The following is a 27,969-nucleotide window of genomic DNA, read 5'->3' as shown; positions in this document are numbered from 1 at the left end:
TGCTGAAGCCGGAGACGGCAGTTATCTTTGTCAGGAGAGCAAGGAAGAGGAAGCGCCAGGCCCTCCACCCAGTCGATGCCTATTTCCTGTCTGGGAATGGAAAACTACGCCCCTTCCTCCCAGAGCCCAGTCCTGGGTGCTCCCTTCCCACCTTCAGTGCCCAGTCATCACACTCCCTCCTGGGCCAGAGAAGACGGGGAAGGGTCCTGGGCCACCACGCGGTCATTTACAGAAAGGAGAGACACAAGTCGGTGTGAGCTCCGTGGAAGCCCCCGGACATGATCTTTAATTGATGTTCCTGTCCCTGCCTCCCCACCCCGAGCCCCAGATGACATATTTACAGGATGCTGTATGGAGCCAGTTCCAGGCCCAGGTCAGTGCAGCCTCCACTCCTCCCTGGGCGCTGCCAGGGTGGGCATTGCCAGGGTGGGCACTGCCAGGGTGGGGCAGGAAGATGCAGACAGCTGGGAGCCAGGTGGACTGGTCACAGGAAGTCTTGTGTTCTCCACATGCCCACCCCCACCCCCACGTGCACGCACACACAGGCATGCCTGTGTGTGCAGAGGTATTCAGACTTGTGCGGAGATGTGGATCCAAATGCTTGTGCCAGATGCATCGCCACCTGTGTGCACGTGTGTACCACCAGAGGATGCCTTAAGGTACCGTCTATTTTGCCCAATAGTGCAAAACCCGGCCCTTAGCCTCCTGCCCCTGCCTCAGTTTGTATGGCTGGTGGGGCAGTACTGGCCAGAGGGGTACCCCATCCACCCCCCTCACCTGGGCAGTGCCAGCTGAAGCTCAGTATCAAGGACCCCACTGCAGCTGCATCCGACCACCTTAAAGGGTGTCAGTGGGCCTCAGTCCCCAGTTTGCCCTGAGGGGTGGTGCAAATAAACAGGGAGCCATTTCTTCCATGATTCCTCCTCAAAGATGCCCCAGGGGGAGGCAGCTCAAAGGCCCTGGGGTGTTCAGAAACCCCTGCTGGTCTGGGTGGGGGTATCCCTGGGAAGAGGGGCTCCGTTCATTTGTGGCTTTCATCCAGAAGGTAGCTTGACCCCCCAGCTTGCCCCTGCCGGCTGGTTTTCAGCAGTTAAGCAGCCAGCTCCTCTGTCCCAAGCGAGGGTCATGAGGAAAGGCCCTGGGCAGGACTGTGTTTGTGGGGGGACTGAGGAATTCTGCCAGCCTCGGTCTCGGGCTCAGCTGCACTGGGGATCAGAGGACTAATGGGGAAAATGACTGTAAACTTACTACTCTGCCCTGGAGTGGGGTTAAGGGGCAGAATGGGTTTGACAGGGACTTGAGGACTTTTCTAGAAGCTGAGGATCCAACATGAGACTTGCCTTTTCCTACTTCTTCTGGAACATCACAGGCAGAGCCCCTAACCCTCCAGGCACTGGGCCACCCTGGCCTTCCCTCCTGGGGAGAGTGCCCGCTGGGCAGATGGCCCAGCCTGGAACCTCCAGGCCATGCCAGGGGGCACCTAAACCCTGAGTCAGAATCACCCTTCTTGAAAGGGGGAAGGTGCCATGTTATTTTAGGGACTGTATTTTCTAGGACCATCCTCCCAATACGTGTGTCCTGGCAGGGACAGCAGGACGGTTGTTCTGGAATTGAAGACAATCTGGGACATGTGGTTGCCGCACCCATAACCTAGGCCTTGGGCACGGAACAGGCAGCTTTGGTTTGAATCAGCACTCGTACTTCTCTCCAAGCTCAGCAGGGCTGGGCGGAGGGGGCAAGCAGGGATGCCAGGCCTGCCTGGCTTGGGGACGTCTGTGTTCAGTGAGAAGATTCTAGGTGTGACCATCCTGGGGGATGGTCAGACCTCAGCTCCTCCAGTCCTTCCTGCAAATGTCAAAACATCCCCACAACTGCCCTGGCCCCAGCACCCCCAAAGTTACATTCATCAGTTGAGATTCAGTAAAAAAAAAAAAAAAAATGTAGATGTCAGCCCTCTCCCCCTATGTCCCAGAGAGCTTAAACCCTGCCTGGTCCCAGCTGCCTGGTTTTGAGGAGGGGTCATCCCAGGCCATGCCCACTGGTGGCTGCCTGCCCCACTGGGGCACCCCTCTAGCCCTCCCCCCACCCAACTTGAGCTGTGGCAATCTGTGATGATGGAAGGTACATTCACACAGGGAGAGTTGGTGTGCAAGGCCAAAGCTGCATGAGGTGGGGTGGGGGACCATGGGGGAAATGCCCTCCAGGCCTGGTCCACCCTGGTGGTGTGAGGGCAGGGCCACAACCCAACCCCAAGTCCCTGTAGGGCCAGGGGTTGAAGGGCTGAGCCCTGGAAGACATTTGCATGATGCCTCCCTCCGTGGCTGGGCGGGGGCAGCCTCCTGGTTCAGGGCCGAGATGGTGGACGCCAGGCTCGGAGGGAGGGGGAGGGCACTTAGGCCCCTCCAGACCTGGAATGGAGAGCGGGCATCAGGGGAAGATATAAGGCAGGGCCCAGAAGGAGAGCCCTCGAGCCGGGCCCTGGGAGGTCAGTGCTGGGCCCTGGAGGCGGCAAGTAACAGGCTGGCCAGGGAGGGGATCTGGTGGGAGGTCAGACAGCGGTGACATGAAAGACAAAACAGATGGGACGCAGAGGTGGGCTCCCTTCCCAGGGGTTGGGGCCTGTGTGGGTGGGGGGCACAGCTCCAGGGTCCACGGGGCCAGAGGTAGTCTGGCCGTAGGAAGGGCAGGCGTTAAACGACCAAGGCCTGAGCGGGTGGGTGGACGGGAGGAAGGGGAGAGGGGCAAGTTGAGGACTCTTCCTGGAGTGGGGTTCTCCCACCCCTGTAGTGACAGCGGTGACCGCAAGGGTGGAGGAACCAGCCCCAGCTCCCCATCCACAGAACGCGAGGTGACGAATGAGATGGAGGAGACAGGGACAGCGGGAGGGATGGCGTGGCCGGCGTCACACTGCCCCCTGCTGGGTCGGGTCATACCTTCCTCGGCGGATGTTTCTTCAGGAGCCAAGGAGAGAGGACAGGCAGAGAAAGGAAAAGGAGCCATCTGTGTGACCTTCTCCTTCTCCCAGGGAGGGCCCTTCTGGCTCCCGGGAGACCCTTTGCCCCAGAGATGGGCCAGAGGCCCCGGGACCTAGACGCTAATGACAGGCCCAGGGAGAGCTACCAGGAATACCTACTGAACTTGGGTCCTGGGTTTTGAGTCCTGACTGCAACTAACTCACCGCATGACCCTGGGCCTCAGGTCCTCCTCTGTACACTCAGGAGTTAGACCAGCTTGAGGGCCCCAGACACGCGTGCCCACAGAGCACCGTAGGCTAGGTGGGGCCTGGGGACTGAGGACTCGGGCAGCCTGCTGCTCAGCTCCACTCTGTGGCCAGGCTGGGATGCACTGAAGCACAGGGGGCCCCCATCTTCTCATGTTTCAAGAGAAGCTGGAAATCAGGATTCTTAATGTAAAATCTCCTGGTGTTTTAAATGTGAGCAACCAGTTTTTAAAAATGTTAAGACAAGACGCCGTGGGCTGGCTTGGATTGTGATAGGCAAGCTCCGGTTTGGCTAACCTCTCAGGGAGGCCCCCTCAACTCCAACAGCCTGGGGTTCTGATAACCCCAGAGGATGCCAGGGGGTACAGGGGCCCTGTGTGTGTCTTACTTAAATCCCCAGCCCGTGCCGCCCAGGACGATGGCTGCAACGAGGACAGCCCCGGCGATGGAGCCGATGATGATGTTGGTGCCGCTGGGACCTAGGGAGGAGGGCAGGGCTCAGCTGGCAGGGACAGTCATGGAGGACAGGAAAGATGGAGCCCCACCCTGGCCAGCTCCAGCCTCACCCTTATATCTCTCCGTCTCCCCTGTGGGCAGAGACGTGGGCAGGGGGTTGTGGATACTGCAGTCCTTGCCCGTCCAGTCTGGCTGACAGATGCATTTCCCTTCATTGCTGCAGACCTAGAGGTGGGGTGGGGCCAGTAGAGGTGAGCAGGGCCCTGTCCCCACTTGTAAGCCCTTGACCTGATCCCTGACCTCCAGGCACCCACCCCGTGGTGGGAGCAGATCTGGTGCTCCCCGCTGCCGGGGCAGGTGCTGAAGTTGAAGGCAGAGGCTGGCAGGCAGCGATGGTCCAGGCACAGCATGTTGGGCCCGCAGGCTGTGCCGTCCTCTACGTAGCTCAGGTCTGAACCGTCGGCTAGCTGCACATGGCCACCCCTGGGGAAACAGCACAGCCGACCTCTGCCCTTGCCCCCGAGCCCATCACGGCTGCAACCTCCCCTTCCCCAGCCATGGTCCCAGCCCACACCTGCAGTCCAGCTCCTTGCCCTGGTGGTGGAAAGTGACGCTGCTGATGTCTCCCCCTAAGTCCCCAAGCCGAGGAGCTCCAGAAATGTTGACACAGAGGAGGAAGCCACAGAGCACATCCCTGTTGGGGTAGTGTGGAGACAGTGGGCCCCAAGTCTGACCTCAGACCCAACAACTGACCTCGTATCCGCCCTCTCCCCATCCCCTGGTTTTTCACATCGTCTCCCACTGGGACTCACAGCCCGCCCCATCTCTGAAAAAAAACCCTGCCCAGCCCCAGAGCCCCAGCCCCCAAACTGGGGGAGCCCAACCAGGAGCTTTGACTACTCACTGTTTATTGCACTGGACCCAGACTGACCCCTTGCGCCCACAGTTCCCACGTTCTGTCCCCTCCACGTTCAGCTTCTCGTAACAGAAGCGATCAGCAGCCGCTGTAGGGAGATGATGCCAGGCATGACCCCACCCACTCCAGAACCCACCTGGGACCTCAGGCCTGCACCTCCAACACTGGCCTGACCCCAAGTCCAGCTGGGTCCCTGAGATCCTGGGGAGCCGCACATCTGGTGGAAGGCATTTCAGCCAGAGCCCGTCCCCGCTCCAGCCTCTCAATTCCAGGTACTCCGCAGTCCCCTCTCCCATCTCCAGACAAAGACTCACCATGGCCCCAAAGGGCCTGGCACTGCCGGTCCCGGGTTTTGCAGCGACCTCCGTAGCAGCGGCCCTGAGGGACAGGAGACAAGGGACACAGACACTGAGGACAAGACAAGACACTGCACTGAGCCAGAGACCCAGAGGGGGTGGAACCTCCACCCCATCATACCTGTTCGTGATCACAGTAGTAACCATCCAGCTTGTGCAGGTTGGGGGGACACTGCGGAGAAAGGGGCTGGACTGAGTAGAGCTGACCCAGGACTGGGAGCTGAGGTCGGCCCCAGGGAAGAATAAAGGGGTGCCAAAGGCCCACCAGGTGGGGGCTCAGGTCACAGGGCTCCTCCAGGTCAAGGACAAGAGGAGGGAACTCAGACCACATGGATTGGCAGGTCCCTTAGCTTCTCCAGTCTCCCTCAGTTTCCTGCACCTCCTTCACAGGGCTGGGAGGACTGAATGCCTGGTATGTAATAAGGACTTAGAGGTTAAATAATATTATCCACTGACACCAGGCACTGCGCCAGGCACTGGGAACACCAGCCAGACTACAAATACTGGTTTAACGATTGGAGGAGCAAAGCCAGAAGGCATGAAGAACTCCTTTCTCAGATGAGAAACTGAGGCTGATCAGCGGCGGCGACTACAGCAGCGGAGAGGAGGGGTGCGCAGAACAGCCACCCAGCAGAGCCAAACGGATAGGGATAGTGGTTGCCTCGCTCGGGACTCCGCCCGGGACGGACGGACCTGACTCGAGTCCCCGGTGCAGGTCTCCGCGATGTCGCATTCGTTCACCGCCTCTCGACAGGACACACCCCGCGGCTCGTACTAGGGAAGGGATGCATAGCGGGGCTCAAGCAAGAACCACTGACCCCTCGTCTTCCCGCCTCCTCGGCCCGGCCCCGCCCGCTCCCTGCCCACTCAGCACCGCCCCCAGGTCCGTTCACGGCTCCGCCCACCCCGCTACTTCTCAGCAGGTGCTCCGCCCCACTCCCCGTAGCTCCGCCTTCAACAGAACAGAGAGGGCTGCACACCCATCCTCCTTAAGTCCCGCCCCCTATCTGGACGTCGGCAGCCCAGTCCCTCCCGGTCCCCGCTCGTTCCCGTCCCAGCGGCGGCTCCCCCTCACCTTGCAGCGGCGACAGCAGAGCCCGTCGCTGCACATGGCATCGTGAGTCAGGGTGCATTTCTTGCAACAGTTCCCGCCCGCGCGGCTGCACTCCTGAGGGACGCAGGGAGAGGGCGAGCCCTGACCCTCCCTCGCACTCACCCCTGCGTTCCCCGCCCCCCACCTGGCACCAGCACCAGCCTCGCACCTGCACCGAGCCGCAGTCGCACTCCTCCCCTGCCTCCACGAAGCCGTTCCCGCACTCAGGCGGGTCCAGGAGCTGGACGGGGAAGGGGTGTCGGGAGTCTGGCCGGGACGCTGCCCAAGCCCCCGCTCCCACGTTCCCAGCCCTGGGGCTGGTACCTTGAGGGGCTTGTTGAAGAGGCAGCTCCCGCCGCCCTCCTGCAGAAACTGGTTATACTCGTCGATGCTACAGCGCGAGAACTTGCGGGGTAGGTAGAACCTGGGTAGGGATGAGGGGACCGTGCCGCTAAGTCCCCGCCAGCCCACTCACTGTCTCGCCCCTTCTCGATTGGGATGGGGTGCACCGGCGGACTCGGTCACCATCTCGAGGAGGCTGAAGATCTATGTGCCTGGACACTGCATGAGAATCCTCTCGCCTGCCCATCAAGGGGGAGTGGGCAGGGTACGCCGCTCCTGGCTTCTCCCCGTAACCTCAGGACTCCGGGAGTCGGAGGTTTGTGCGCCAAGGAGGGAAGGTGCCTCCAAATGAGGCTTTGGCGGCGCCCAGTGGCGACAGTGCGCACTACAAGCCTGAACAACTGGGGCGTCCGGCTGGGGAATGTGCGTCTCCCTATGCAGTGTCCACAGACAGCTGCGCTTCCTGGAATTCTGAGCGGTCCCGAGAGACAGCTGGGTCTCTTGAGGCCACCGGGTCCAGAATGTCACCCAGTGCTCGCTCTGGGACTCCCATTGCCCAAGATCCTCCCCCATTTTGTCCCCAAGAACTCACCCAGTGTCCTCCATGATGCAACCCAGCCAGTTGTCCGGACATTTGCAGTCCCCTGAGAGGTGAGCCAGGTGAAGATAATGGAGGGTGAAGAACCGCCCCCCTCCCGTGGACACCCTCTTCATCTCTAGAGTGTGGGTCTGGGCGGGGTGTGAGGGTCTCCACTGATACCTGCCGAGCTCCGGTGTTTATTCCACATCATGCCCAGGTTCTGCCCCAGCGTCTGGGCCAAGGTCACCGCCATGGCCCCCATGTTGTCATACTTGGGGTGAGGAAGATGGAGCACAAAGATGTCTACATCCCTCCCAAAGGCACAGGGCTCATGCCCTTCGCAGCCCCTCTCCTTCCCACCCCGCTCCCCAGCCACGTGCCCCACACTGCTCACCTCATTCACACCCCCACCCCTGGACAGCGAGCAGATGCCCCCCACGTAGGCAGCGCCACTGCTGGTGCTCTGGAAAGTTCTGCCCCTGGAAGAGAGAGGCTTGTCAGGAGAACCCACTGCCTTCCCCGTGGTGGCTCCCCTGGGCTCTGATGGGGAGACAGGCGAGCCCCCCTCCATGAGGAGGTGAGTTCTGCCCTTCGTGTCAGTCTGTGTGACCCCAGGCAATCCCCTTCCCTTCTTTGGGTTCATTTGCCCTTAAGCCAAATGAAGGATTCCTAATAGATCATCTCTAACCGCAAGGACCTTTTATCAGATTTCTTTTCGCTACCAGGGCATTGGAAGGGATGCCCTGAGGAAGGGATGCTGGGACCATTGGAAAGGGGAAGAGGGGACGAAGGGGAGGTTATGGGCAGAGGAAGACCACCGGTGGTAGGGAAAAGGGGCCTGAGCCTAAGATGCAGGGGAAGATGCCCAGCCACTGCTGCAAATGGCTGGGAGTAGGTACAAGGGGAGCCCAGTCCCCACACCCTGCAAGCGCGCCTGGCCCAGAGCCATGTTCGGTAACCCTGTGCACCACAGCCACCAGCAGAGGCTGGCAGGGTTCACGGGGTGGGGGACTCACGAGAAGAGGTGGGTGGCATCACTGGGCTCAGGCAGGCCCTCCCGCCGGTAGACCATGAGCCGGGCCAGGGTCTCCAGGAGGTCATCCTGCACCTGGATCTTGTCCCCATCTGCCCACGTTTCCATGGCAACCAGCACGATGCGGGTATTGAGCTGTTCCTTGTACATCTGGGCCAGAAGGGGAGAAGAGGAGGAGGGGGCTGGAGGGTGGGAGTGGGTGTGGGGGAACAGGGCTGGAGGAAGGTCTCAATCTGTCCCTCCAGGAAGTGGGGGTCAGAGGCTGACGGTGCCCTTGAGAGCTCACCCTGAGGATGCGTGCGGTGGCGTGGGGGGGTGGAAGGAGAGGGAAGGGAAGGGAGGGCTGCTCACCACATCTGCCAGGTTCACCACAGACTTGGCAAAGTTGCTGGTGAGGACCACCGACTGTCGCATCTGCTCAAACTGGGAGAGGAGAGAGTGGGCGGAGGGCGGGTCTGCTTCCAACCCCTCCTCCCACAGTCACTCCCAGCCTGGGGCTGTACCAGCTGGTGGTCGTTGATCACAATCAGCTCCACATACTTGGTCTCACTGTGCGCTGTAGGGTGGCCCCGGCGCACCTGTGGGGGGAGGTGGGCACTTGGAATCAGTCCCCTCCATGCCTGGCATCGTGGCCAAGCCACAGACAGACCCAAGGGGGGGGGGGCTGGACTCCAGCCAGAGACAGTGTCAGCTCCCCACTGGTGCGGGTCCCATCCAGCCTTGGTACCGGGGCAGGCAGCCTCGGTTTGCCTAGACACTAGTGGTGGGGCCTAAGGTGGGCGCTTCCTGCCAGAGGCGGTTCCCTGGCTTCCAGCCACATCAGTCTGAGCCCTCCTTTGCCCCGACTATGGATGGGGGTGTCCTCCTGCTCCGGGCCACAGCCCGAGGTCTCTGCAGCAGGAGGTCTGTGCGGGCCCCCGTACCTGCCTTTTCCTTCTCAGCCTTGGTCGGTTCGGAGAAGCAGAATGGGCAGGGGCAGCAAACAGGCAGCCTGGGGGGAGGGTGCCAGTGAGGGGGGCACAGTCGGCCCCCTCCCTTGCCCCGTTTTCCCTCCCTTACCTGGTTCCCTGCATCCGAGGGGGGCTGGGAGGAGAGGGGTCCGGTAAATGAGGTGGGGAAGGGGTCCCTGCAATGAGGAGAAGTTAGTTTTTGGGGAGGCTGACCAGATCTGCTCTGAGCCCAGTTATGGGGGAACATCTCCAGCCCTTCCCCCCACCCCACCCCAGGGTGACCCAGAACTGGCCAGAGCTCCCATGTCGGATCTGATCTCCCAGATGCTCAGATTCCGGGGTCAAGACCTGGGGGCACCCTGAGAGACAGGGGCAAAGGACACTGGAGCCCGATGGGAGGTTACTTGGGGGACAGAGGGGACATTGGAGCTGGGAGCACGGGGGAGGGCAGTGAGGTTGAGGTTACCAAGGCGGGAGGATGAGGAGGCAGCGACAGCCACTGCGGTGACAGCCATTGGGACAAGCGTGGCAGGGCTGTCAGAGGGGCCAGGGAGGTGCTCACCTGGAGGGTTTCCTGAGGCCTGGCCACCTCGTGGGGCTCCATGATGTAGGTGAAGTTCCCGTCAGAGAAGACCCCGCTGCAGCGAGAGACACGCAGCTCCCCACCGTTCCCAGGGCTGGAGGCTCATCCCGGCCGCCCAGCCCCTCCCCATACTCACTGCAGCCCCTGGCAGGTGGAGAGGGCAGCAAAGGAGTGCGGGTTCCCTCGGAGCCTCCCCTGGTAGTAGCAGTGGTCTCCAGCCCCCTGGGGGAGCAGAGAGCGTGAGTGGACATGCTCCCTTCCCTGCATGAAGGCAGGAGGACGGGTGAGGGCTGCTGAAGCTGCCCCGTGTGCAGGGCTGCGGTCCCCGGATACACCTGCGGATCTGGAGCCGGGCCCCGCTCTGGCTATGCTCCTAATTTGCTGTTTCACCCTGGGCAAGTTCCTAGCCCTCTCTGGGCCTGCTTTACCTCACCTACAACGTGAGGACTTTGGGGGCACGTCAGTGGCTCTTAACCATGAGTTGGGGCTGGTACAGGGATCACAGACTCATTTGAGAAGAATAGCTGATGTTCATATAGCACCTACTGGGTGCCAGGCACCGTTCTAAGCACTTACCATGGATCAGCTCGCTTAATCAGATGAAAGTTATGGACTCACCCCCAACACACACACACCATTTCACACACGGTGCGTTCACAGACGCCACAGCCTCTGTGGACCACCCCTGGACGCATGGTCTGTGGCCGAGGAAATGTGAGCAGTGTGTGTCCTCCTGGCCAGGCTCACAGGTCAGAGGGGACGAGCACCCCCTCCCCTCTGCTTCCTGCAGAATTACTTGTGCTCCAGTTACTGAAAGTCTGGAGGGGGAGGGCCGAGGCTATTTATAGACAATCATTCATCTTTGCTTACACCCCTGGGCCTTCAGGGCTGGGACCCTGGGGTCCCAGGCAGCCTAGAATTCCCAGGGCCTTGGTGCCGAGCAACAGGGGCATTCCTCCAACCGCCGCCTTCCAGAAGATTCTGGGAATGGAGCAGTGGGGGTCCTGGAATGTCTCCATGCTGGCAGACAGGCTGGCTGGGGGTCAGCCCTCTGGAGCTGGGCGAGGGGAGCTGAGGGCTCCATACCATTCGACAGGCCACCCCGACTCCAATCCTGGAGGGGCCAGGCCCATCCCGAATGTAGAATATACCCCAGACCCCATCTCCACCGGCCACCTGTCCCTTCATTCCACCTCCCCATCCCCTTCCAAAGACACTCACGGTGCTGTGCTGGGTCGGGCCCTCCCGGCTGAAGTGGCGCTCCACGTATTGCGAAGAGAGAAGGTGACTGGAACAGACAGAGTGGGGCAGGAGGAAGGAGCGGGTCACAGGGCTGGGTCCTGTTTGGGTCCCACCACAGCTCAGATCCAGGTGCCCTGCCCCAGCCAGCCAAGTCCAGGCCATGCCTTGCCTGCCCGCCTGCTGCCCTTCTCCCAGACTCAAGGCCACACTCACTGGTTCAGCTCCAGGTCCAGAGTGAAGTTTGAGTTGAAGGCTGGGATGACGAAACTCACCTGGGCCAGGTGGACAGGCTGGGAGAAAGGGGGGGAAGGCAGAAGGGGAGTCAACCTGGGGAGGCCTGAAGGTGGGAACTGGGGGGACTGGTGAAACCCCAGTAAGGGGAGTAGCCCTGGGGAGGGGATGGCCCAGGTCCGGCAGCTGTGGGTACCATTGATCTATGGGGAAGATGCTCTCCTCCAAGCTCATCTTCCTCCAAGACCCTGTTCCTTTCCTGGGGGGAGGGGCAGGCGCGCGCATCCCGGGGCACAGGCCTCCGGGCTCTCTGGGTGCCGGCCCACGCTCTCTGGTGTAGGTGCCTCCCTGGGGCCAGCCTGCGGTCGGGATGGGCAGGGGCAGCTCAGCCTGCCCTCTGCCTCACGCCAGGCCCTCCCTGCTGCTGGCAGGGCCACGCTCACCCACAGGTGAACTAAAGGGAGGCCCCGAGATGTATCACGGGAAAGAGGCAGACAGGAGATGGGGTGCAGTGTGACCCCAGAGCCCTGTTGAAGCAGGCCCCTCCCTTCCTGTCCCCCTACCTTGGCCCTAGCCTCAACTTATGGAGGAGGCCTCGTACGCTGCAGACAGGGGTGGAATGGGTTAGAATGGATCGCAGGGCCCCTGGAAGCTGGGATGATGGGCAAATGCCATCCTGTCAGGAGGAAAGAACTTGGCTCCTCTACCCCCAAGTCCCTTGCCCTCTGCCTCGCCCAAAGCAGCTCATCTTTGATATTTCAATCCCATGGTTAATTTTTAAACACGGAAGTTTTCCTGATAAATTTTTCAGAGAGGCCTTTGCAGTGGGGCTGAGGCTCCAGGTTGTCATGGCAACGTACCAGGCCTGAGCAAGATGGCTGCCCTCCCAGGCCTGGGTGCCCAGCTACTGTAGTGGGTGCGGATTCCAGACCTGATGCTAGTGTGCGTGGAGGGAAAGCGACCCCAAGAGCAGAAGGGGCAGGAGAGTCTGGGCTGAGGAGGAGTCAGCCTTCTCGGCTCCCACGTCCCCACCCCAAGCCTCAGGTCTTACAAAAGGTCTCAAAGCACAGGAAGGGCCTGAGAGGGGCTGGAGACTTCTGTGCACCCCGGTCCGTTTAAGAAGACTGAAATCCAGATCCCCAGATGAGGAGCCCGCCGCTGGGCTGTGCCGATGTGAGGAAGTTGGTTGGCTGCCTTTCATTCGGGGGGAGCAGGTCACAAGATGGAGGGGAGCCCCGATGTCACAAAATTCCATAGCCTGGTGCTAGTCGGCTTCCTGATCAGCCGCCTACACTTCTAATCTTCAGGAGCGCTTGTATGTGCCAGGCACTGTTGTAAATACTGTACAAGTATCATCGTATTTGATCTTCACTACAACCCAATGGGATAGATACGAATGTTATCCTCATCTAACATATGGGGAAACCGAGGCACAGAGAGGCTAACATGCCCATGATCGTAAGGCTAAGGAGTGGTAGAGCTGGGATTCAAGCCTAGGGAATCAGCTTCTAGGGCCTTCTGCCCTCAAAGCTGAGGTAAGAGGGAAACGGCCCAGTGTCCATGAGAGGCCCTGGGAGTCAGGGTGAGGTAGGCAGCCCACTGAGCCCCAAGGACACTGACTCACCCCACCCCAGGCTGACCGAGGCTCCGAGCTCCATCCTGAGCCCCTAGAGAGTCGACCAGATTTGAAATAGAAAGTCAAGGACAAGGAGTCACTGCTTCCCTCTCCCCACCTTGGTCTGGACCATCCCTGCCCTCCCCCTGCCCCTGGGCCTCGACCAGCTCTGTCCCCAATACCCTAACTCCTTGGTCTGGACCATCCCTGCCCTCCCTCTCCCCTCCTGCACTTGGACTATCTCTGCCTTCCCCAGCCATCCCTGTCTGGACCACCTCTGCCCTCTCTTGCCCTCAGGTCTGTTCCTGCTTGTTCCTTCTGGCCCCCACCGACAAGCCTCTATCGCGGCCCCTATGCTGGCCACCCAGGAGAGCAGCCTGTCCAGGCCCCCTGCCTTGATTCCGCCCTCTACAGTTGGTAGCCTCAGGGATAATCCGGCAAGCTCTCTGAGCCTCAGATTTTCCCACTGAAAATGGTAAGATGAGCCCAGATGCAAGGCTGCAAGGTTGCCTTGTGTGGTAGAGGTTGTCCTGGGCCTGGAGGATTCTGGAAGAGTCGACCCTGGTGCTTGCAGAATCTCCCCCACTCAGAAAGTCAGCGAGCTAACCCATCTGGCCTCCCCACTCTCTGTGCAGACCAAGCTGACCCCAACTCGGGGTAAAGCCCGGACCGATGCGGGAGCAGACACCAGGTGGCCTTTGTCCCCACCACTTCCTGCAGCCTGCCGAGGCCTCATCCCTCTCCTTACCTGGCAAGGCCTAACTGTGGGGCTGGGAGGCCTTCTTCCCCAGCAGGACACAGGGTTCAGGCCAGGTAGGATCCTGGGGCAGTGCAAGGCAGCTGCTGGGGCTGGGAGGCAAGCCCAGGAGGGGTTGGGGGAGCCACCAAAGGCTATAGGAAGAAGAGGAGGGAAAGTAGATAACGGGGCACGTTCGCCTAACCTGGTCCGATGCAGGGGGACTTGGGGGGACACCCCCTGTCTGCAGGAGGAGAAAGATCAGGCAAAGCCACCTCAGTCCCCAGGACCTCTGTACCCCAGGTGCCTGGGTAGGGGGTTCCTGCTGGCACCAGAGTCTTAACCTTCCCCCACCAACCCACACACTCCCAGCCAAGCTTTCAGCCCATGTTCTATCAAAGCCAAACTGCTCCTGGCCTGCTTCCTGCCGGACCTGTCCCTGACCTCTCTCGTTATCCCTCAGGCCCTCCCTCGGGAGCCCCTTCTGTCCCCGACTGCTGCCCTCCTTTGCGCCCAGCTCAGCGCTGCTGGTGACCGGCCGACCAGGCCTCCACCCTGTGCCCCGTGCTTGCCTCTTGCTCCCCGGCTACTGGCTCTCACGTGCTCAGGCTCATTCGATCTCAACCTGCCCGGGCAGTCTGGTGCTCATTTTATAAACGCCAGGGAGGGACACTTGGAGGTGGCTGGCCCAGGGCCACGCTGGGGAGGAGCTGGGTCAAGGCTCACCCTCGGGCCGGAGTTCCTGTCTCTCGTGGCCGCTGTGACCACCTGGCTGCAGTGACCTCACCCTCCCCTGTCGCCAGCTGGTCCACTCTCCAGGCACCTGCTTGCCCCCCACCGGATACGAGTGTGGAGGCAAGGAGGCCAAATCCCCGCTGAAGTCCCAGCATCACAAACACAGATGCCAGGCCTCCACCCCAGACCTACAGAATCACAGTCTCGGGAAGGGGAAGCCTAAAGATCTTTCGGGTTCCCAAACACCCCAGAAAGTTCGAACAGCCAGGCGCTACCCCTCAAACAGTTACCCTGAATCCCTCCTCCCGAGCCTCCATCTCCTCCCAGGACCCTCTCCTCCTCACCCTCGTCTGCGACCCCAGAGCATGCACCCACCCACCCCACCTGACAGGGCTGGGCTGGGGCCCCTCTCTATCCCTGGGACCTCAGGCACATCGACTTCTTTGGTCACTGATTCAACTTTTCACAGGGGTGGCCTTTAGTCCCCTGGGGTTCGGGCTACACCCCCCTTTTTCCTTGCCCAGGGGCTCAACACTTACGTTGCAGGAAAGGCATCAGAAGGCACAAGTGAGCTGCTCACCCTCTCTGAGCCTCAGTCTCCCCACTGGTAAAATCATGTTGTCATGAGGACTAAACGAAAGCCCTTTTTACTGTGTTATTCTCACAAGGATTAGTAATAATAATAATAATAAATGAAAAAGGAAGTGTAAATGTTCCAGCTGAACAGGGCTTTGAGGCACTGGAGAAACCGTGTGGGCTGGTGGTGGCAGAGGGGGAGGAGCCAGAGAGGCAGGAGCCCCACCTGGGAGAAATCCCCGCCTTCCCAGCCCTGGTCCCCCAAGATGCACCGAGCCTCCACTTTTCGGCAGGACAGCGGGAGTCCCAGATAGTGAGAACAGTTGGACCAACTTCCGATAATGGGATTTGACCTAAATGCTTGAGGACAGACAGAGTGACTCCTTACAGGGTCATTAGTCTCTCTGGGGACAGACTCTGGGCAGCTGGGTCCCTCCAGGCAGCCAGGAGGGGTGCTTTGGTGAGGCCAAGCCCACAGGCTAGAGTCTGGCTGGGGAGGACTCAAGACTCCCCAGGACTCAAGACTCCTGCCACGTTGCCCCTCCTCCAACCCTGCACGGAGTCTGACAGGTAACCCCAAACGCCCTGGCTCCTGTTCCTGACACCCAGCCCTCATGCCACAACTGGCCCCGGACACTCAGGAGGCCAGATGCTGAACATCTGCTCTTGCCGGATCCCAGGCAGGACACCTGACACCCATCATCTCCTCTAATCCTCGCAGCAGCCTGGGCGAAGTGGAGACTACTGTTACCTGCCTCTCACGGATGGGGAAGGTGGGGTTCAGAAGGCTTGCCCAGGTCACTCAGTCAGAAGCAGGGGAGCCAGGACCCACTGAGGCTGTCCCGCGCCAAAGCCACAGGTACAGCCTTTCAAATGGAAGCTGAACTTCCTGCATGAACTCTCCCTCTGCCCAACCTCATGGCAGGGCTGGTTCAGGGCCCACCCTGGAGCAAGCTGGGCCCAGCACAAATCCTTCCAGCCACCAGCCCCCTCCCAGGAACCCCCTCCTGCCTCTGATCCCAGGGCAGAGCTGTGACCTTGGCCCAGGTCGGGTACTAGGGCTCCAGGCCCAGACCCTGTGGCTTCCCGCCCGTGACTGCCATCTCGCAAGGGGCTGGGGGCTGAGCCTTGCCTAACTGCCCCCGACTCCTACTCCGCAGCAAGAAAACACAAACACCACAGCACACGCCCTCGGTTAAGGGCTTTCAGGTGGCAAATGCGGGTCTGGGCAGCTCTCACAGGAGCTCAACCCAGTGACTGAGGTCCCCTCTGCCAGCTGACTCCTGGGCCTGGGACCCTCCACCCCCCTGTTCACTAACTCCTCCTTCCGAAGGAGGCTGGGTTTTTCAGGGGGAGGCACAACCTGCACAGCCGCTTCGTGTGGATTAGAAAAAGGGCCCCTTCAGAACACATGCAGCCTCATGAATCTTCCGATTCATTCCGCCAACTGGCCCGGGCACCCTTGTGCAGTGAACAACCAGCCCAACTGTACGCCGTGGTCCTGCTTGTTCTTCCGCCTCACACCCAGCTGCGGGCTCCCTGTGATCCCAGGTTTCTACACTTCCAGAAGCTCCCCGACCTCTCGGCCTCAGGCCTAGCCTGTTTCCAAACTGGGCAGAAGTGAGATGTTGAGAGCCGTGGCAAAGAGGGCAGAGTCCCCTGGGCCTCTCTTTGCTGTGCCCTTGAGCGAGGGGCCAGCACGCACTGGCTAAGAGGGCTGCCCTGAAAATCAGTCTTGACCATGCTGCTTAAGTGCTGAGTGACCTGGGGTAGTTACTTCACCTCTCTGTGCCTGTTTCCCCATCTGTGAAATGGCAATAATGATAGCACCACCTCCTGAAGTTGTGATGCAGATGAAATAAATTAATAACATAGAAAGGTAGAACAGTGCCTGCCCCATTGAGGGCCCAGTAAATTGTAATTTCTCTAGCTTCGAACTCCTTCCTGGACAGCTTCGCTCTCCCTGGTCCCAAGACCTTGTTTGGTTTGGGATCCCAAATGGGTGCAAGAACTTCAGACAAAACCACAGAGCGGCAGGGTGGGACACTTCCTGTTGGGACATTGGGCTCAACACTGCATGGGCTCCACCATCGGCCCCTGAGGTTCTGAGGCCAGAAGTGCTCTAGGGAGAAATGCCGAGTGGGAGCTAGAGGAGCCTCCTTCCAGTCAGGTGAGAATATTCTGGACATGTCTTTCTGCCTCCCTTGGTCTTCCTCCACCTTGTGCTGGGGGGGGTGGGGGGGGACGTTGGGAAATGCCCACCACCGTGTGCCAAAACCCAGAGAGTGCCTGGAGGCAGAACAGCACTGTGGGAAGAGTCCTGCTCTTGGAGAAAATCACCCCACTAAGATCTCATTGACTTTGGGCAAGTTACTTAATCTCTCTGAGCCGCAGTTTGCTCATCTGCAAAATGGGCAGACAAAAGTTACCCGCCTTAAGGAGTTGTGAGAATTCCACCCCAGGGGAAACTGGGGTACAGACAAGTCAGGACAATGAATGAGCCTCATTGGGAGGCTGCAGGGAGGTCCCAGGGAAGGCTCAGTCCCAGAGAGATCCCCACTGGAAGCGACCGTGACCACTGCCCCACAGCTCCACAGAAGTTCCACTGTCACCTCCAGACACCCGGTTGGGCTTATTCAGACTTGGTCACTCACACATGTAACACATGCACACATGCCACCCACTCACCCGGCAGAGCGACACCCAGAGAGACTCCCCCATCCTCTGCATACTCAACCCATCCAGTCCAAGCGCACCCATCCCCATTGCCCCACTGTCACAGGCACCCCCATACCTCAGACTCCTGCCCCCACTCTCTCTCTTCAGGAAGGGCTAAGCTGAAGGAGCACCCACTCTTCATCCTTCCCTGGCCCCCCGGCTTTCCCTCATCCCTGTCCTCTGACCCCACTGTGGCACCACCCCATCCTCCAATCTGGGCATCCCCTAAAAACCAGTCAGAGTCCCAGCAGCCAGGAAAGGCAGTCAACTCGCAGCCAACACAGGCTTGGGGTGCACAGTTCACAGGTAGGGGGCCACCAAGGAAGAAAGACTAAGGGCCAAACCCAGCCAGGACACCGTATCCCTGGCCCTGGGACCATCCATCCCTACCGCCCATCTACCACCTGCCAGGGAGCCTGGGCAGGCCCCAGAGGCAGCCTCCACCCCCTTCCCCTCCCTCCCAGCCCACCTCCCCGCCCCCCCGCCCCTCCCATCGGCACCAGGCCCGCCTGCTCAGGACCATTAACCACCCCCTCCCCCGCTCGGCACTGCCCTGAGTGATGGTCCATCTATTATGCATGCCGCCTTCCTGCTCCATTCCATTTCCCCGAGTACCCCCGCCCACCCCGCACCTCCACAGGCCCCTCCACCCCCCCCTAAGGGCTTTTAACCAAGTACATTAGGCAGGGCCAGATGCCAGTCTCACAGATGTCTGCAATGTTAGCCTCTGTTTCCCTACCTCCTCCCTCTGCCGAGCCCAATTTACCTCCCACCGCTCCCAGCTGCCAAAACTTCCCAGACCTCGGTTCTACCCCTCCTCTAAGTCTCTCTCCTGCTCCTACTTCTGCCAGGCCTTTGCCATCCCGCCCTCGCCGCCCTCCTTGGCCTGGCTAACTTTCAGCTTCGAGCTCCTGGAGAGCCTAGGCATGCTGAATGAATATTCCATCTGGATGATTATTATTCACATGATATTAATTAATTATTAATTGCAATTAATCTCCCTTCATTCCCAACTTTCCTCAGGGAGGCAGGAGGGGCCTGGCAGCTGAAAGGGACAGCGGGTGGGTGAGTGGAGAGGGCATTTGTGAGTGAGCTTGGGGCCTCGAACATTTTCCCAAGGCGCCACCCACAGCGAGAACGGAAAGGAGAACAATTTGATCAGGGCACAGGGGGAAACTGAGGCAGGAGCAAGCACTAAGCTGGTCCCCAGAAAAGCCCGCTGAGGGTGGCTGTGGCAGGCACCCAGGAGCCCTAACCCCTGATTGGCCTCTCACTGCCCTCCCCAAGCCCCACCTGGTGTAGGACGGCTTGCTTTGTCAGGAGAGGGGGCTGGCGGAGAGCTGACCAAGGCTGGACTGAGCCCTGGGCCTCCTGGGTCCGCTGAGGGCAGGGGATGCCCACCCTGATGGGAGGGGGCCTGCAGCAGGGCAGGTGGGTGCTCCCACCAGTGGGCTCCAGCACACCCTTGGTAGCCCATTGTACAGAAGGCGAAGCTGCAGGAGCCGGCTGCTGGGGAGGCAGTTGCCCAAGCCCTGGCTGCCCCGTGGTCTCCCCTGGGCTCTAAGGCCTGTTCCAGCCCCCTGGGCTCACTGCCGGCCCCACTCACCGGGCCACCAGGAGGCTCCTGGCGGACCCTCGTGTCCAACTGCTGCTTTCGGACCTCTCCCCCGGAGCTCTCCCCCACCAGACGGCTGGGCTCTGTGACCTCCGGGGCTTCCGGGCCCCCCAACGGGGGAGAGACCCTCCAGCGCAGAGCTCGGGCGGGACTCCGGGTCCCCACACCTGGGGAGAAAAGGCCATAGCTGCAGACAGATGCCCACCGTGGGGCAAGAGACGGGAACGGGGTGGGTACGGCACGCCCATCCCCCACTCTGATGTGGCCCCTGGAACCCTGGGGGGATCTGGGTGGGTGGATCTGCTGCCCCGCAGAGGGAAGAACCCGATGGGGAGGGGGCCAGGAGCTGCACTCCAGCCCGACCGTCACGACTGCCCCCCCACCAAAGCCTCAGAGACCTGCAGAGTCCGCCGGCCGGTGGCAGGGGGCTGGCCGCGGAGGGGGGCAGATGTGGACAGGTGGGTGCACGCACCCTCTCTCCCCCCCCCCCAACGCCCTCCCGCGCTCTGGACCTGCTGTCACCCCGAGCACTGCAGGAAAATGTGGCTGCAGCAGAAACCGCCGCAAAACCCGGGGCGGGAGCAGGGAGGGGGCGCCGAGGCCGGGCCGGGCCGGGGTCACTCACCGGGCGGTGGGAGCAGCGCCAGCAGCAGCAGCAGCGCCGCGAACGCCCAGCGCCGCAGCCGCCTCATGGCTCGCGCATACTCCTCCGGGTCCGGGGGCTGCGGCGGCGAGCTGCGCGGCGCGGGCGGGAGGAAGGGCGGGCGGGGAGCCGCGGGCTGCGGGAGCCGCGGGCTGCGGGAGCCGCGGGCGGGGGCGCCGGGCAGTCGGGAGCTGGGCGGGATGGGGGGCGCGGGCCGGCGACGGCGGCGGCGGCAGGGAGGACGCCCGGCTCAGCGCGCTCCGGCCGCGGCCATCCCGGCGGGGCTGCGGGCCGGGTTAAGAGCCGAGCGGCGAGCACGTGAGCCGAGGGCCCGCCCCCGCCCCACGCGGCCCCCACCCCCACCCCCGGGGCCGCCGCGACGGGAGGACAAAAGAGGCGCCGCCCGGGACCAGCCTTCCCGCCCGTCCTCGGCCCTCTCGGCAGGTGCAGGGCTGGGCGCACGCGGTGTCCACCTCGCGATCCCCTCCTCGGCTGCCCTTGTTTGGGGAGCTCCGAGGACCCGTCGATTCATAGGGGGAGGGAGGCAGGGTACAGAGGGACTCCCGGGCTCTGATCTGGTGACGGCTCTTCTGGGGACCCGCGCGATGGAGGTGCGGGGGCGTGGCTGCCCCGCCTGGGGTCACCCCTCTGGCTTCGTACCCGGGAGAGGGCTTCCCTGGACCTAGCCCACAGAGCCCTGGCTCCACTGAAGGCTGTTGGAGCTGGGAAGGCTGAGGCCCCAGGGATGGAAGCGGGGGGCAGGGGCTCTTGTGGCCAACCCGACTCGGTGCCTCTGGGATCTCTCCCGGTGGAGCAGGGCACTGCTGGGTCCTCTCAAACGCTTGGGCCAGACCCCTTTCCATCCAGCAGGCTCCTTCTCTGGGCGGATGATGGCCTTGCCTCCAGGAGGGCTTCAGGCATTGCTGTCACCTGGGGGGGGGCCTCCCCTCACTGGGCTGAGTCCCTCACACAGGGCACCCCAATTCTTTCCCCTTCCCCTAAATATATAAACTAGCCAGGTACTTTACATGAGGTTAGCATGTCCAATTTCTGTCCCTCCCTTGCCAGCCCACATCTTTGAGGAGCAGAGCCCAGCCTCCCCTCTCTCGCCAAACTAGGTTGCCCAGTCTATAGACCATTTGGCCTCCCAACCTACCTCCCCAGCTGTGCCCTCAGCTCAGCTCCCAGGTTCCTGGTCAAGGTGGGTGCCCACACTGGGGGCTTGGGATCTCTGACCCCTGCTAGGGATCCTAAGAGTCAGTGATGGGTTAAGGTGTGGTAAGATGTGAGCACCGCTGGTGAGGCCTCACCCTGACTTTGTGCCCCAAGCCAGAGCATCGTCGAACCCACACAAGGAGACCACAGATCACTGAGGAGCAGGAGTGGAGGCAGGGATCCCCTTGCTGGGTCCTCTGCTTCCCCAGGGACCCAGGGCCTCTGCCAGGGAGGGAGCTGCCTCTGGCTCGTGACAGGCCCCCCCAGCTCTATTTTAGGCCCAGGAGAGGTGAGAAGGCGATTTCCCAGGAGGCGCTGACATCAGTGCTGGGGACAGGGTGACTCCCCCTCCCCCCCATCCAACCACCTGCCATTCCAGACCCAGATGCTCAGCAAGTCTGAGTCAATTGTTCCTTCATCCTGGAGACATCTTGGAAACCTCCTCCAGGGTGTAGGGGCTCTGAGAAATTAGGACCTACTGTGTGATATTCCCTGGAAATCCACAATTATCCAGGAGGGGGAAACTGTGTTTCTCATTTTACAGGTGGGGAAACTAAGGCTCTGAGAGGCTATGCGAGCCTCCCAAAGTCAAACAGCTGGTTGGTGAGAGGTACATCCCATATTCCAGGGTCCCCCTCCTCCCTGGCCACCCCTATCCCCACCTTTGCCTTCTATCTGGGACCTAGAAGGGGCTGGCCCATCTGGTCCATCTATCCCACCCTCTACCCCTTTGGTTGGCACCCCAGACACCACCAGGGTGAGTCTGTCCTACCTTACCCTTGCCATGTTACAGGGCCTCCCAGGATAGGTGGGGTTTCATTTCACCATGGAGGGCTCTGGGCCTGTGGGAGTCTGGATCCCCTCCTGCAACATGCCCAAGACCACACAGAGACCCCAATCTGTGGCCTGGACCTCCTAGGCTAAAGCACATTCCTACAACTTCTGTGGCCCTGGTTCCTTGGTCTTCCTGGTGAGGAGATCTTGCTGGCCCTGAGTGACATGTCTCCCGTGGCTTTCTGGGCCAGCTCCCCTGGAGTTCAATTGTAGGGCCCACTGGCCTCCAACAGCCCCTTATCTCTCTGGGTTCCCAGCTTTGAGCAGACCCAGCTGGACAGCTTGACCTTCCCTTGACCATACTCCACTCCTCGCCCAAGGCCCCTCCTCCCCATCTTGCCCTCAGTGGCAGCTCTGCTACAAGCTGCACGTGTGCTCCCAAGCAGGAGGCTTGCTTCAATTCCCTCACGCAATCTGCCACCTGACGTCGGGGGTGGGGGTGGGGGCGGCTGTAGATAGCCTTTCCTCAGACTGGGACTTCACAAGACACAAGGGTAGGGATTGCTGCCCCATCCTACTTGGCCCCTGATGGCAAGGATGGTTTTCTCCTTAGCTGGGGGCCCCTGAGGGCAGGACCTGTGTCTCCCCCTCAAACGGTGGTTGGTTTCCCTGGGGGAGCGCCCGCCCTAACCCCACAGCTATGGTGGGGGCCCCTTTGGACCCTCTGCCCATCACTTGTTTCCCCACGTGGAAGAAATCAGAGGTTGGTGGCCACTGCTGTCTTGATGCCATCCTCGGGCCACCCTCTGGGGGAGCTGTTAGGCTCTGGTCCCCAGCCCCAGCCCTCTCTCAGGAGCCCCCCTACCATCAGGAGGCTGGGGCCTCCTTCCCTGTACATTCTTCCTGCCCTTCAGCCAATCTTCCCCTCAAATTTTCCTGCACAGGGGCGAAGCTGGGCTTATGTGGGACCAAGACCTAGTCCCAGCAGCAAGGGGTGTCTGCTGCCCCCGCCCTGAGGCGGCATGGTGGGCGGGGATTCCTGCCAACAGAGGCAGTCTAGGCCCCCTGCCTAGTCTGCGAGGCCTGCAGCAGAGACCACGCCAGGCAAGGGGGCAGGGTGGTGAGGTGGGTAAGGGTAGGACTCAGGGCTCCAGGCAACCCACTGGGGTCCCAATCCTGGTTAACCGCTGTGTGACCTTGAGCAAGTCCCGCAACCTCTCTGAGCCTCGGTTTCCTCATCTGTGAAATGGGGGTTAGAAAGTCTTCCCTGCGGTGTTGTGGGGGAGATAAATGAGTGGATGAGCCTCAGGTGCTCAGAGCAGTGCCTGCTGACGGAAGGGCTCACTCACCCTGGGCTCACACTGTTCATGTTGCCTTTACGATGCCAAGGAGGAAACCAGCTCCTGGCCGTTGTCCAGGACCCGAGGGACTCTTTTATGGCTTGGGGGCCTCGGGGTCCTCTCTACCCAGCACGTGGGGAGACTGTGCCTGATGACATGGTATCGAGGGGTGGGGGGTGGACTAAGAAGTTCGTTCCGCTTCCTCCCGGGTCCCCCCCAGTGCCCTGTTCTTTCCACCAGCAGAGGACGGTTCTTATCTTATCGTCCGAATATCCCTCCGAGGGAAGCCTCATGCTTCTCCTTCTTGGTCGTCTGCGTGGCCCCCTCCTTTGATCTCTGAAGCTCTGAGGCCTCGCCTCAGGGAGGAGTTGGAGGTGCCTGGAGTGCCAGAATCCTGGGGGCACCCATCCTTTGAGAGGTTCGCGGTGCACAAATGCAGTCCTGCCCCCGCGGTGCCAACGGTACGCTGGCTCCACTGCCCCTCCTGTCCCATGCAAGGGATCCTCCTGGAGTTCTGGGGAACCGGCTGTTGGAAAGTGGGGCGCCCAGGGATGGGGTGTCTCACAGAGCCCCTCAGCAGCTTCATCCACAAATTTACACTGGAGATGGGGCTATGGGTCAGAGAGCCATCATGAGGTGGGAGAGGAGTGAAATTCACCTGTTGAAATGTCTAGCAGGGAGGCCTCACAGCTGTGTGTGTTGGTGGGGGGATGTAATACTAAGCTCGTTTGCTGAGTGTTTACAACGTGCCCAGCACCTCGCTGACATAAGATTGAATTCTTACTTCCTGGTGACGTGGCAATGACAATTACTTCCATTTTTCAGATTAAGAAAACTGACTTTCAGGAGTTTGCCCAAGGCCACAAGGTGGCAGGATCTGGGTTTAAACTCAGGCCTGCGTGGCCTGAAGGCTACAGGGTTCGTGGAAAATATGGAAGCTGTGCCTTGAAGAGTGGGCATTCCGGCTCTTTTGGAGGGTCATTCTAGGTCAGGGCCCAAGAGTGAGGACGCGGGACTGGATTGCCCGCGATGGTCTGGCTGGACGGGGTCCGAGAAGGAGGGGGCGGAGAGGACAGGGAGGCAGGGTGGGTTAAGGGGAGCACTGTCAGCAGGGCGAGTGCACAGCAGGGCCTTGGGGCTGGCAGAGGAAACAGGAGAGATATATGACGAAGCGGGCAGGGGATCCAGGCTCGGAGCAGAGTCCCTCTGTGGTGGCAGCAGGACAGGAGGGACACGGGGATTCCTAGGAGGTTATGGTATTTTATTATCGGAGGAAGGACGCTTGGAATCATCTCAAACAAGCCCCCTCACTTAAAGATGAGAAAACCGAGGCCCGGAGTAGTAAAGGGGCTTATGCTGAGTGCGGCTAAATCTCCTGCCTTCCCACCCGGCACAGGTGAAGACTGGAACTCGGAAGTGAGTCAGGGGTGGAGCTACCAATTGGCCTGAAAGAGCCAGAGCTCGGAGTCGAGGACAAGGTCCCAGGCTCACATCTAGGGGAGGCAGGGAGGGCTGGAGGCTTGTGCTGCTCAGGGAACCAGTGCACATGGCAGGGAGGGCAGAGGCTGGGGAGGGAGGGGATCCAGGCTAAAGCGGGGCCTGCAGGAGTGGGGGAGCCCGGTTTCAAGGTGGAAAAAGAGAGAAGACACCTGACTTTGGTCATCATCAGGTTATCCGGTGACCTTGGAACGGAAGATCCCACTGGAGTGCATCAGGCAGAGCCAACACAGAGGTTGGCTAGGGAAGGAGGTTCAGGCATGGAGGCCGTGGCTGTAGACCGCAGGAAGGAGCCGGAGAACAGGAGGGAGCTTTCTTTCAGCTGCTGAATCAACGCAAGAGTTTTCCAGGCTGGAATTTCTGGGCAGAGAGGAGAGGTGGCGAGCTGGAGGAGGAAACTGCCAAGGCTGGCGAGGTGGGCTGGGGAGAGCAGGGAGGAAGGACACTGCATCCTTCGAGAGTCAGATGTTGAAGGGGGATGCTGAGCAGGACGAGGCAGTGCCTGCTGAGTCTGGGCCAAGGTCACCTGCTGAGAGGGAGGGAGTGGAAGGTTTGAACATTCCCCGTGTGGAGAGCCACCAAGGGGCCTAATTTATGTCAAGCAGCACCTACCTGTCCTGGCTCAGATCTCAGACGTCCTGGCTTCCTCTCAACTTATATCCTGGAGGCCAGAACAGAGACATGGCTGTGGAGAGATGTTACCTTGGGGCTTGACCTGGCAGAGATGTGATGTCCAAGGTCACAGGAAGTTGTTGAAACGGGAGGGGAGTTCCATACAGTTGGATGTGAAGTCCTGGGCAGATGGTGATGAGGGCATTAGGACCTGGTGCATCGGTCTTGGAGTGAGTAGCATGTGAGGCTATCAGAAGTCTCAGAAAGGGGTGGGGGAGCTCCCCACCCAGAGTGGCAGCTCATGGGAAAGGCAGTGGCGGAACGAGGCATGCCCATGTGTCACAAAAGGAAAGGGATGCATCCATCAGGGAGCTCAGAAGGAAGCCACTGTCTGGGCCCCAGGGAAGGGGAGAGGGCCTGGAGCAGAACGCCCATTAGGGCAAAGGAGTCTCTTTGGGAGTGGGCGGCGAGCATGCCCTCGGCAGGCGACCACTCAGTGGGCAGCAGGGCCAGTGAATGACCCGAGGAGACTGGACAGGACGGCCCCACCTCCCTGCAGCCCTCAGGAGGGTGGTGGCACCCACACATGCTCTCCCACTTGCAAGAGGCGCCCGTCCTTTTACCAGTTGTTCTGTCTGTATCTGCTGGGCTGTCAGCCTGCTCAGGTCCCTGGAGGGGAGATCAAGGCCCGACACACATACTCCAGCCCCGCTCTCTTTGCTATTTGTTATTAACAAATTTATTTTACATCTCCTGAACCAAGATTGTGAAGTTTAACAGGATGGCATAAAAAGGACAAACATGACCTCTATGAGGGTTGTACACATAGTTGCTCGATTTCCAAACTAACAACTCAGGTCCTCACCCGCAGCTAGGCCCCCCTTTCTTCCTCCAAAATAAGATACAGAATGGCACCAGGCTTCTGGTAGCTTCCACATTTAAAGAGACAAACACACAGAGGCAGAGAAGGGTGAGAAGAACCACAGTACAAAATGTAAAAAAAGAAAAAAAAAAAAAAGTGGCCAAAGAATCGATAGCAAACTCATCTCTGTCTCCAGATTAATGGCTTGGCTGAAAGAAATGGGGGGAGGTCCTTGGGGAAGGAGAGAGGGAGGAGGGTGATTGCAGAAGTTGGCAGGTGAGCCACTGAGACTGGAACCAAACTCTGGGTGGGCAGCCAGAGCTGAGTGGCAGGGAAGAGCTGAGAGGGGTCCCCAGAGGGGGCTCTGGCTACATCCTGGGCTCAGGGGAGAGGTCAGTGCCGGACCCCCACTAAGTGCAGCAGGGAGGGAGCTCTGGAAGTGGCGCAGCCGAGCCCCTCCTCTGCTTCATATGTTCCTGAGGATCTGTGTGCACCAGCGTGGGGGGTTGGGGGAGGGGACAACACGCAGGCATCTCAGAAAGCAGGAGAGCCACATGCTTGTGGGAAAGGAGGCTGGAGGGGTGTCTGAACACTGACAACTAACCCTCTGGGCTCTGCAGAGCAAGCGCCTGCAGAGGGACGGTAAGCCAGGCCAGGGCGCCTGCTGCTCTAGCTTCTCTTCAAATCCCTCCCTACGCCAACCTTGCCTCTGCCTCCTGGCCTGGGCAGCTGGCCACGGCTGCACAAGCCATGGCTGGAGGAAGGGGAGAGGGCAGCCCCCAGCCCAGACCCTCTTGGTCCCACCTGAAGACCTGGCAGGTGGGAGGACTGGCCCCGTCAACCCCACAGAGCTTGGCCGTGACCACAGCTGTTCACGTGGACTTCAAGGGCCAGGCCCCAGGCGCAGCTCCTTCCCGTGTGCCTGGTCAGCCCGGGCTGGGTGTGCAGCGCTCGGCAGAGGTGTAACTTGCCCTGAGTCGGGAGCTGTCTGGCCCCAGAGCTGCGTGCCCAGGGGGACTCATAGGAGTAGTTCTCTGTTGGCACTGGGCTGGGGTTGGGACTGGGAGACAGGGAGAGGCTGGGGTGTCCAGAACCATCGGGAGCAGCTGGCCCCGCCGCTGGCTGGAAGGGGTGAGGGCAGAGAGGTAGCCTGGCTCTCTGCAGGTCCTCCTGGGGTCTGTGTGCCCGCAGCTGAGTGCAGGTGGGCTGGCAGCTGGCCGGGAGCTGCGGGGCCGCTGGGGAGCTGCTCAGCCTGCTGGGAGACTGGGCCAGAGGCTGCGCCCTCAGAATCCTTAGATGCTGGGGGCCATCCTCCCCCAGGCCAGGGGGACTGTGTGGCCCAGAAGTCGGCTGGCCTGCCTGTGGGCTGCCCGGGAAAGGGGCCCGTGAGGGAGAGGCAGGTCTGCTGGTGGCACACGGGCTGGAGGGAGGCCAGAGGCCTGGGCTCATAGCCTGGAAGGGGAAGGGAGAGAAGATGCTTGCCACTGGCTGTCCTGGTGCCACAGGGGCTGGGGGCTCTCGGGACGAAGAATGAGGCCTGTGGCCAGGACACCCCTGGCCTCTTCTCGGCACTGCCACTGGGGAACTGAACCTTCCGCTTGCTGCCCACAGGTGCCAGGTCTGGGCCAGAGGAGGGTCCAGCAAATCCAGAGCTGGTCAGCAGGCTCTGGTAAGCAGGGCTCCTGGACGCTGGTGTCTCTCGGGGGTCCACAGAGACGTCAGCCGACCCTCCCAGCTCCTGGTGCCTTGCTATTGGTCCAGGTATCTTGCCAGCCTCCACAGGTTCAGCTGGTGCTTTCATGCCGCCCACTGTCCCATCGTGCTCTGAGGCGTCTGGGGCCTCGTGATTGTCTTCTTTCCTCCTCCTGGGAGATGCTGCCCTGAGACAGGAAGGCTGGCTGGGAGGCGGAGTCTCAGGACACAGAGGGTCACAATCGGAAGCCAAGGAGCCTGGCTGCCTGTGGGGATAAAAGCACCCAGGGGGCCATAGCGTTCAACTCCAGAGCAGGTGGCAAGTTGGGGTTCTCCT

General features: G+C 60.7%; 3 protein-coding genes across 21 annotated transcripts in view; 1 reads left to right on the top strand and 2 right to left on the bottom strand.

The window, feature by feature from the left end:
• The window catches only part of GJC1 (gap junction protein gamma 1), a 52,148-nt gene extending 44,492 nt beyond the window's left edge, over positions 1-7,656 (top strand). For 12 of the 15 annotated variants that reach the window (XR_010838388.1, XR_010838384.1, XR_010838383.1 and 9 more), the window contains 2 exons: positions 9-659; positions 5,410-7,656. The gene's annotated coding sequence lies outside the window, so the exon portion shown is untranslated. Of the gene's footprint in view, positions 1-8; positions 660-4,864; positions 5,383-5,409 lie in introns of those variants that run through there. The other 3 variants (XR_010838385.1, XR_010838382.1, XR_010838386.1) reach the window with 3 other exon arrangements.
• Positions 253-19,764, bottom strand: ADAM11 (ADAM metallopeptidase domain 11). Of its 4 annotated transcripts, XM_067022284.1 has the most exons (27): positions 19,623-19,764; positions 18,989-19,164; positions 10,985-11,061; positions 10,751-10,817; positions 9,666-9,790; positions 9,509-9,584; positions 9,056-9,122; positions 8,920-8,987; positions 8,500-8,574; positions 8,348-8,419; positions 7,980-8,146; positions 7,358-7,442; positions 7,144-7,234; positions 6,976-7,027; positions 6,366-6,465; positions 6,211-6,282; positions 6,024-6,116; positions 5,642-5,722; positions 5,070-5,120; positions 4,907-4,970; positions 4,581-4,680; positions 4,251-4,370; positions 3,991-4,159; positions 3,787-3,901; positions 3,609-3,699; positions 2,934-2,951; positions 253-2,408 (listed from the first exon to the last, which is right to left on the bottom strand). In XM_067022284.1, the coding sequence occupies exons 1-27, from the start codon at positions 19,687-19,689 to the stop codon at positions 2,393-2,395; spliced, it is 2,355 nt and encodes a 784-aa protein (XP_066878385.1). In that variant the 5' UTR covers positions 19,690-19,764; the 3' UTR covers positions 253-2,392. The 4 variants fall into 4 exon arrangements, with proteins under 4 accessions (XP_066878385.1, XP_066878384.1, XP_058904822.1 ...); XM_067022283.1 differs by having other exon boundaries at positions 253-2,951; XM_059048839.2 differs by having other exon boundaries at positions 253-2,951; positions 9,666-9,751.
• Positions 19,765-25,762: 5,998 nt separating this feature from the next.
• Positions 25,763-27,969, bottom strand: part of DBF4B (DBF4B-CDC7 kinase regulatory subunit) — a 34,826-nt gene continuing 32,619 nt past the window's right edge. For both annotated transcript variants that reach the window (XM_067022160.1, XM_067022161.1), the window contains one exon: positions 25,763-27,898. In XM_067022160.1, coding sequence (XP_066878261.1) covers positions 26,959-27,898 — 940 coding nt within the window. In that variant the 3' untranslated portion in view covers positions 25,763-26,958. The remainder of the gene's footprint in view (positions 27,899-27,969) is intronic.

The sequence above is a fragment of the Kogia breviceps genome, chromosome 19 (assembly GCF_026419965.1).
Source record: "Kogia breviceps isolate mKogBre1 chromosome 19, mKogBre1 haplotype 1, whole genome shotgun sequence".
Taxonomy (NCBI): Eukaryota; Metazoa; Chordata; class Mammalia; order Artiodactyla; family Physeteridae; genus Kogia; species Kogia breviceps.
This window is presented reverse-complemented; position numbering and strand designations above follow the sequence as displayed.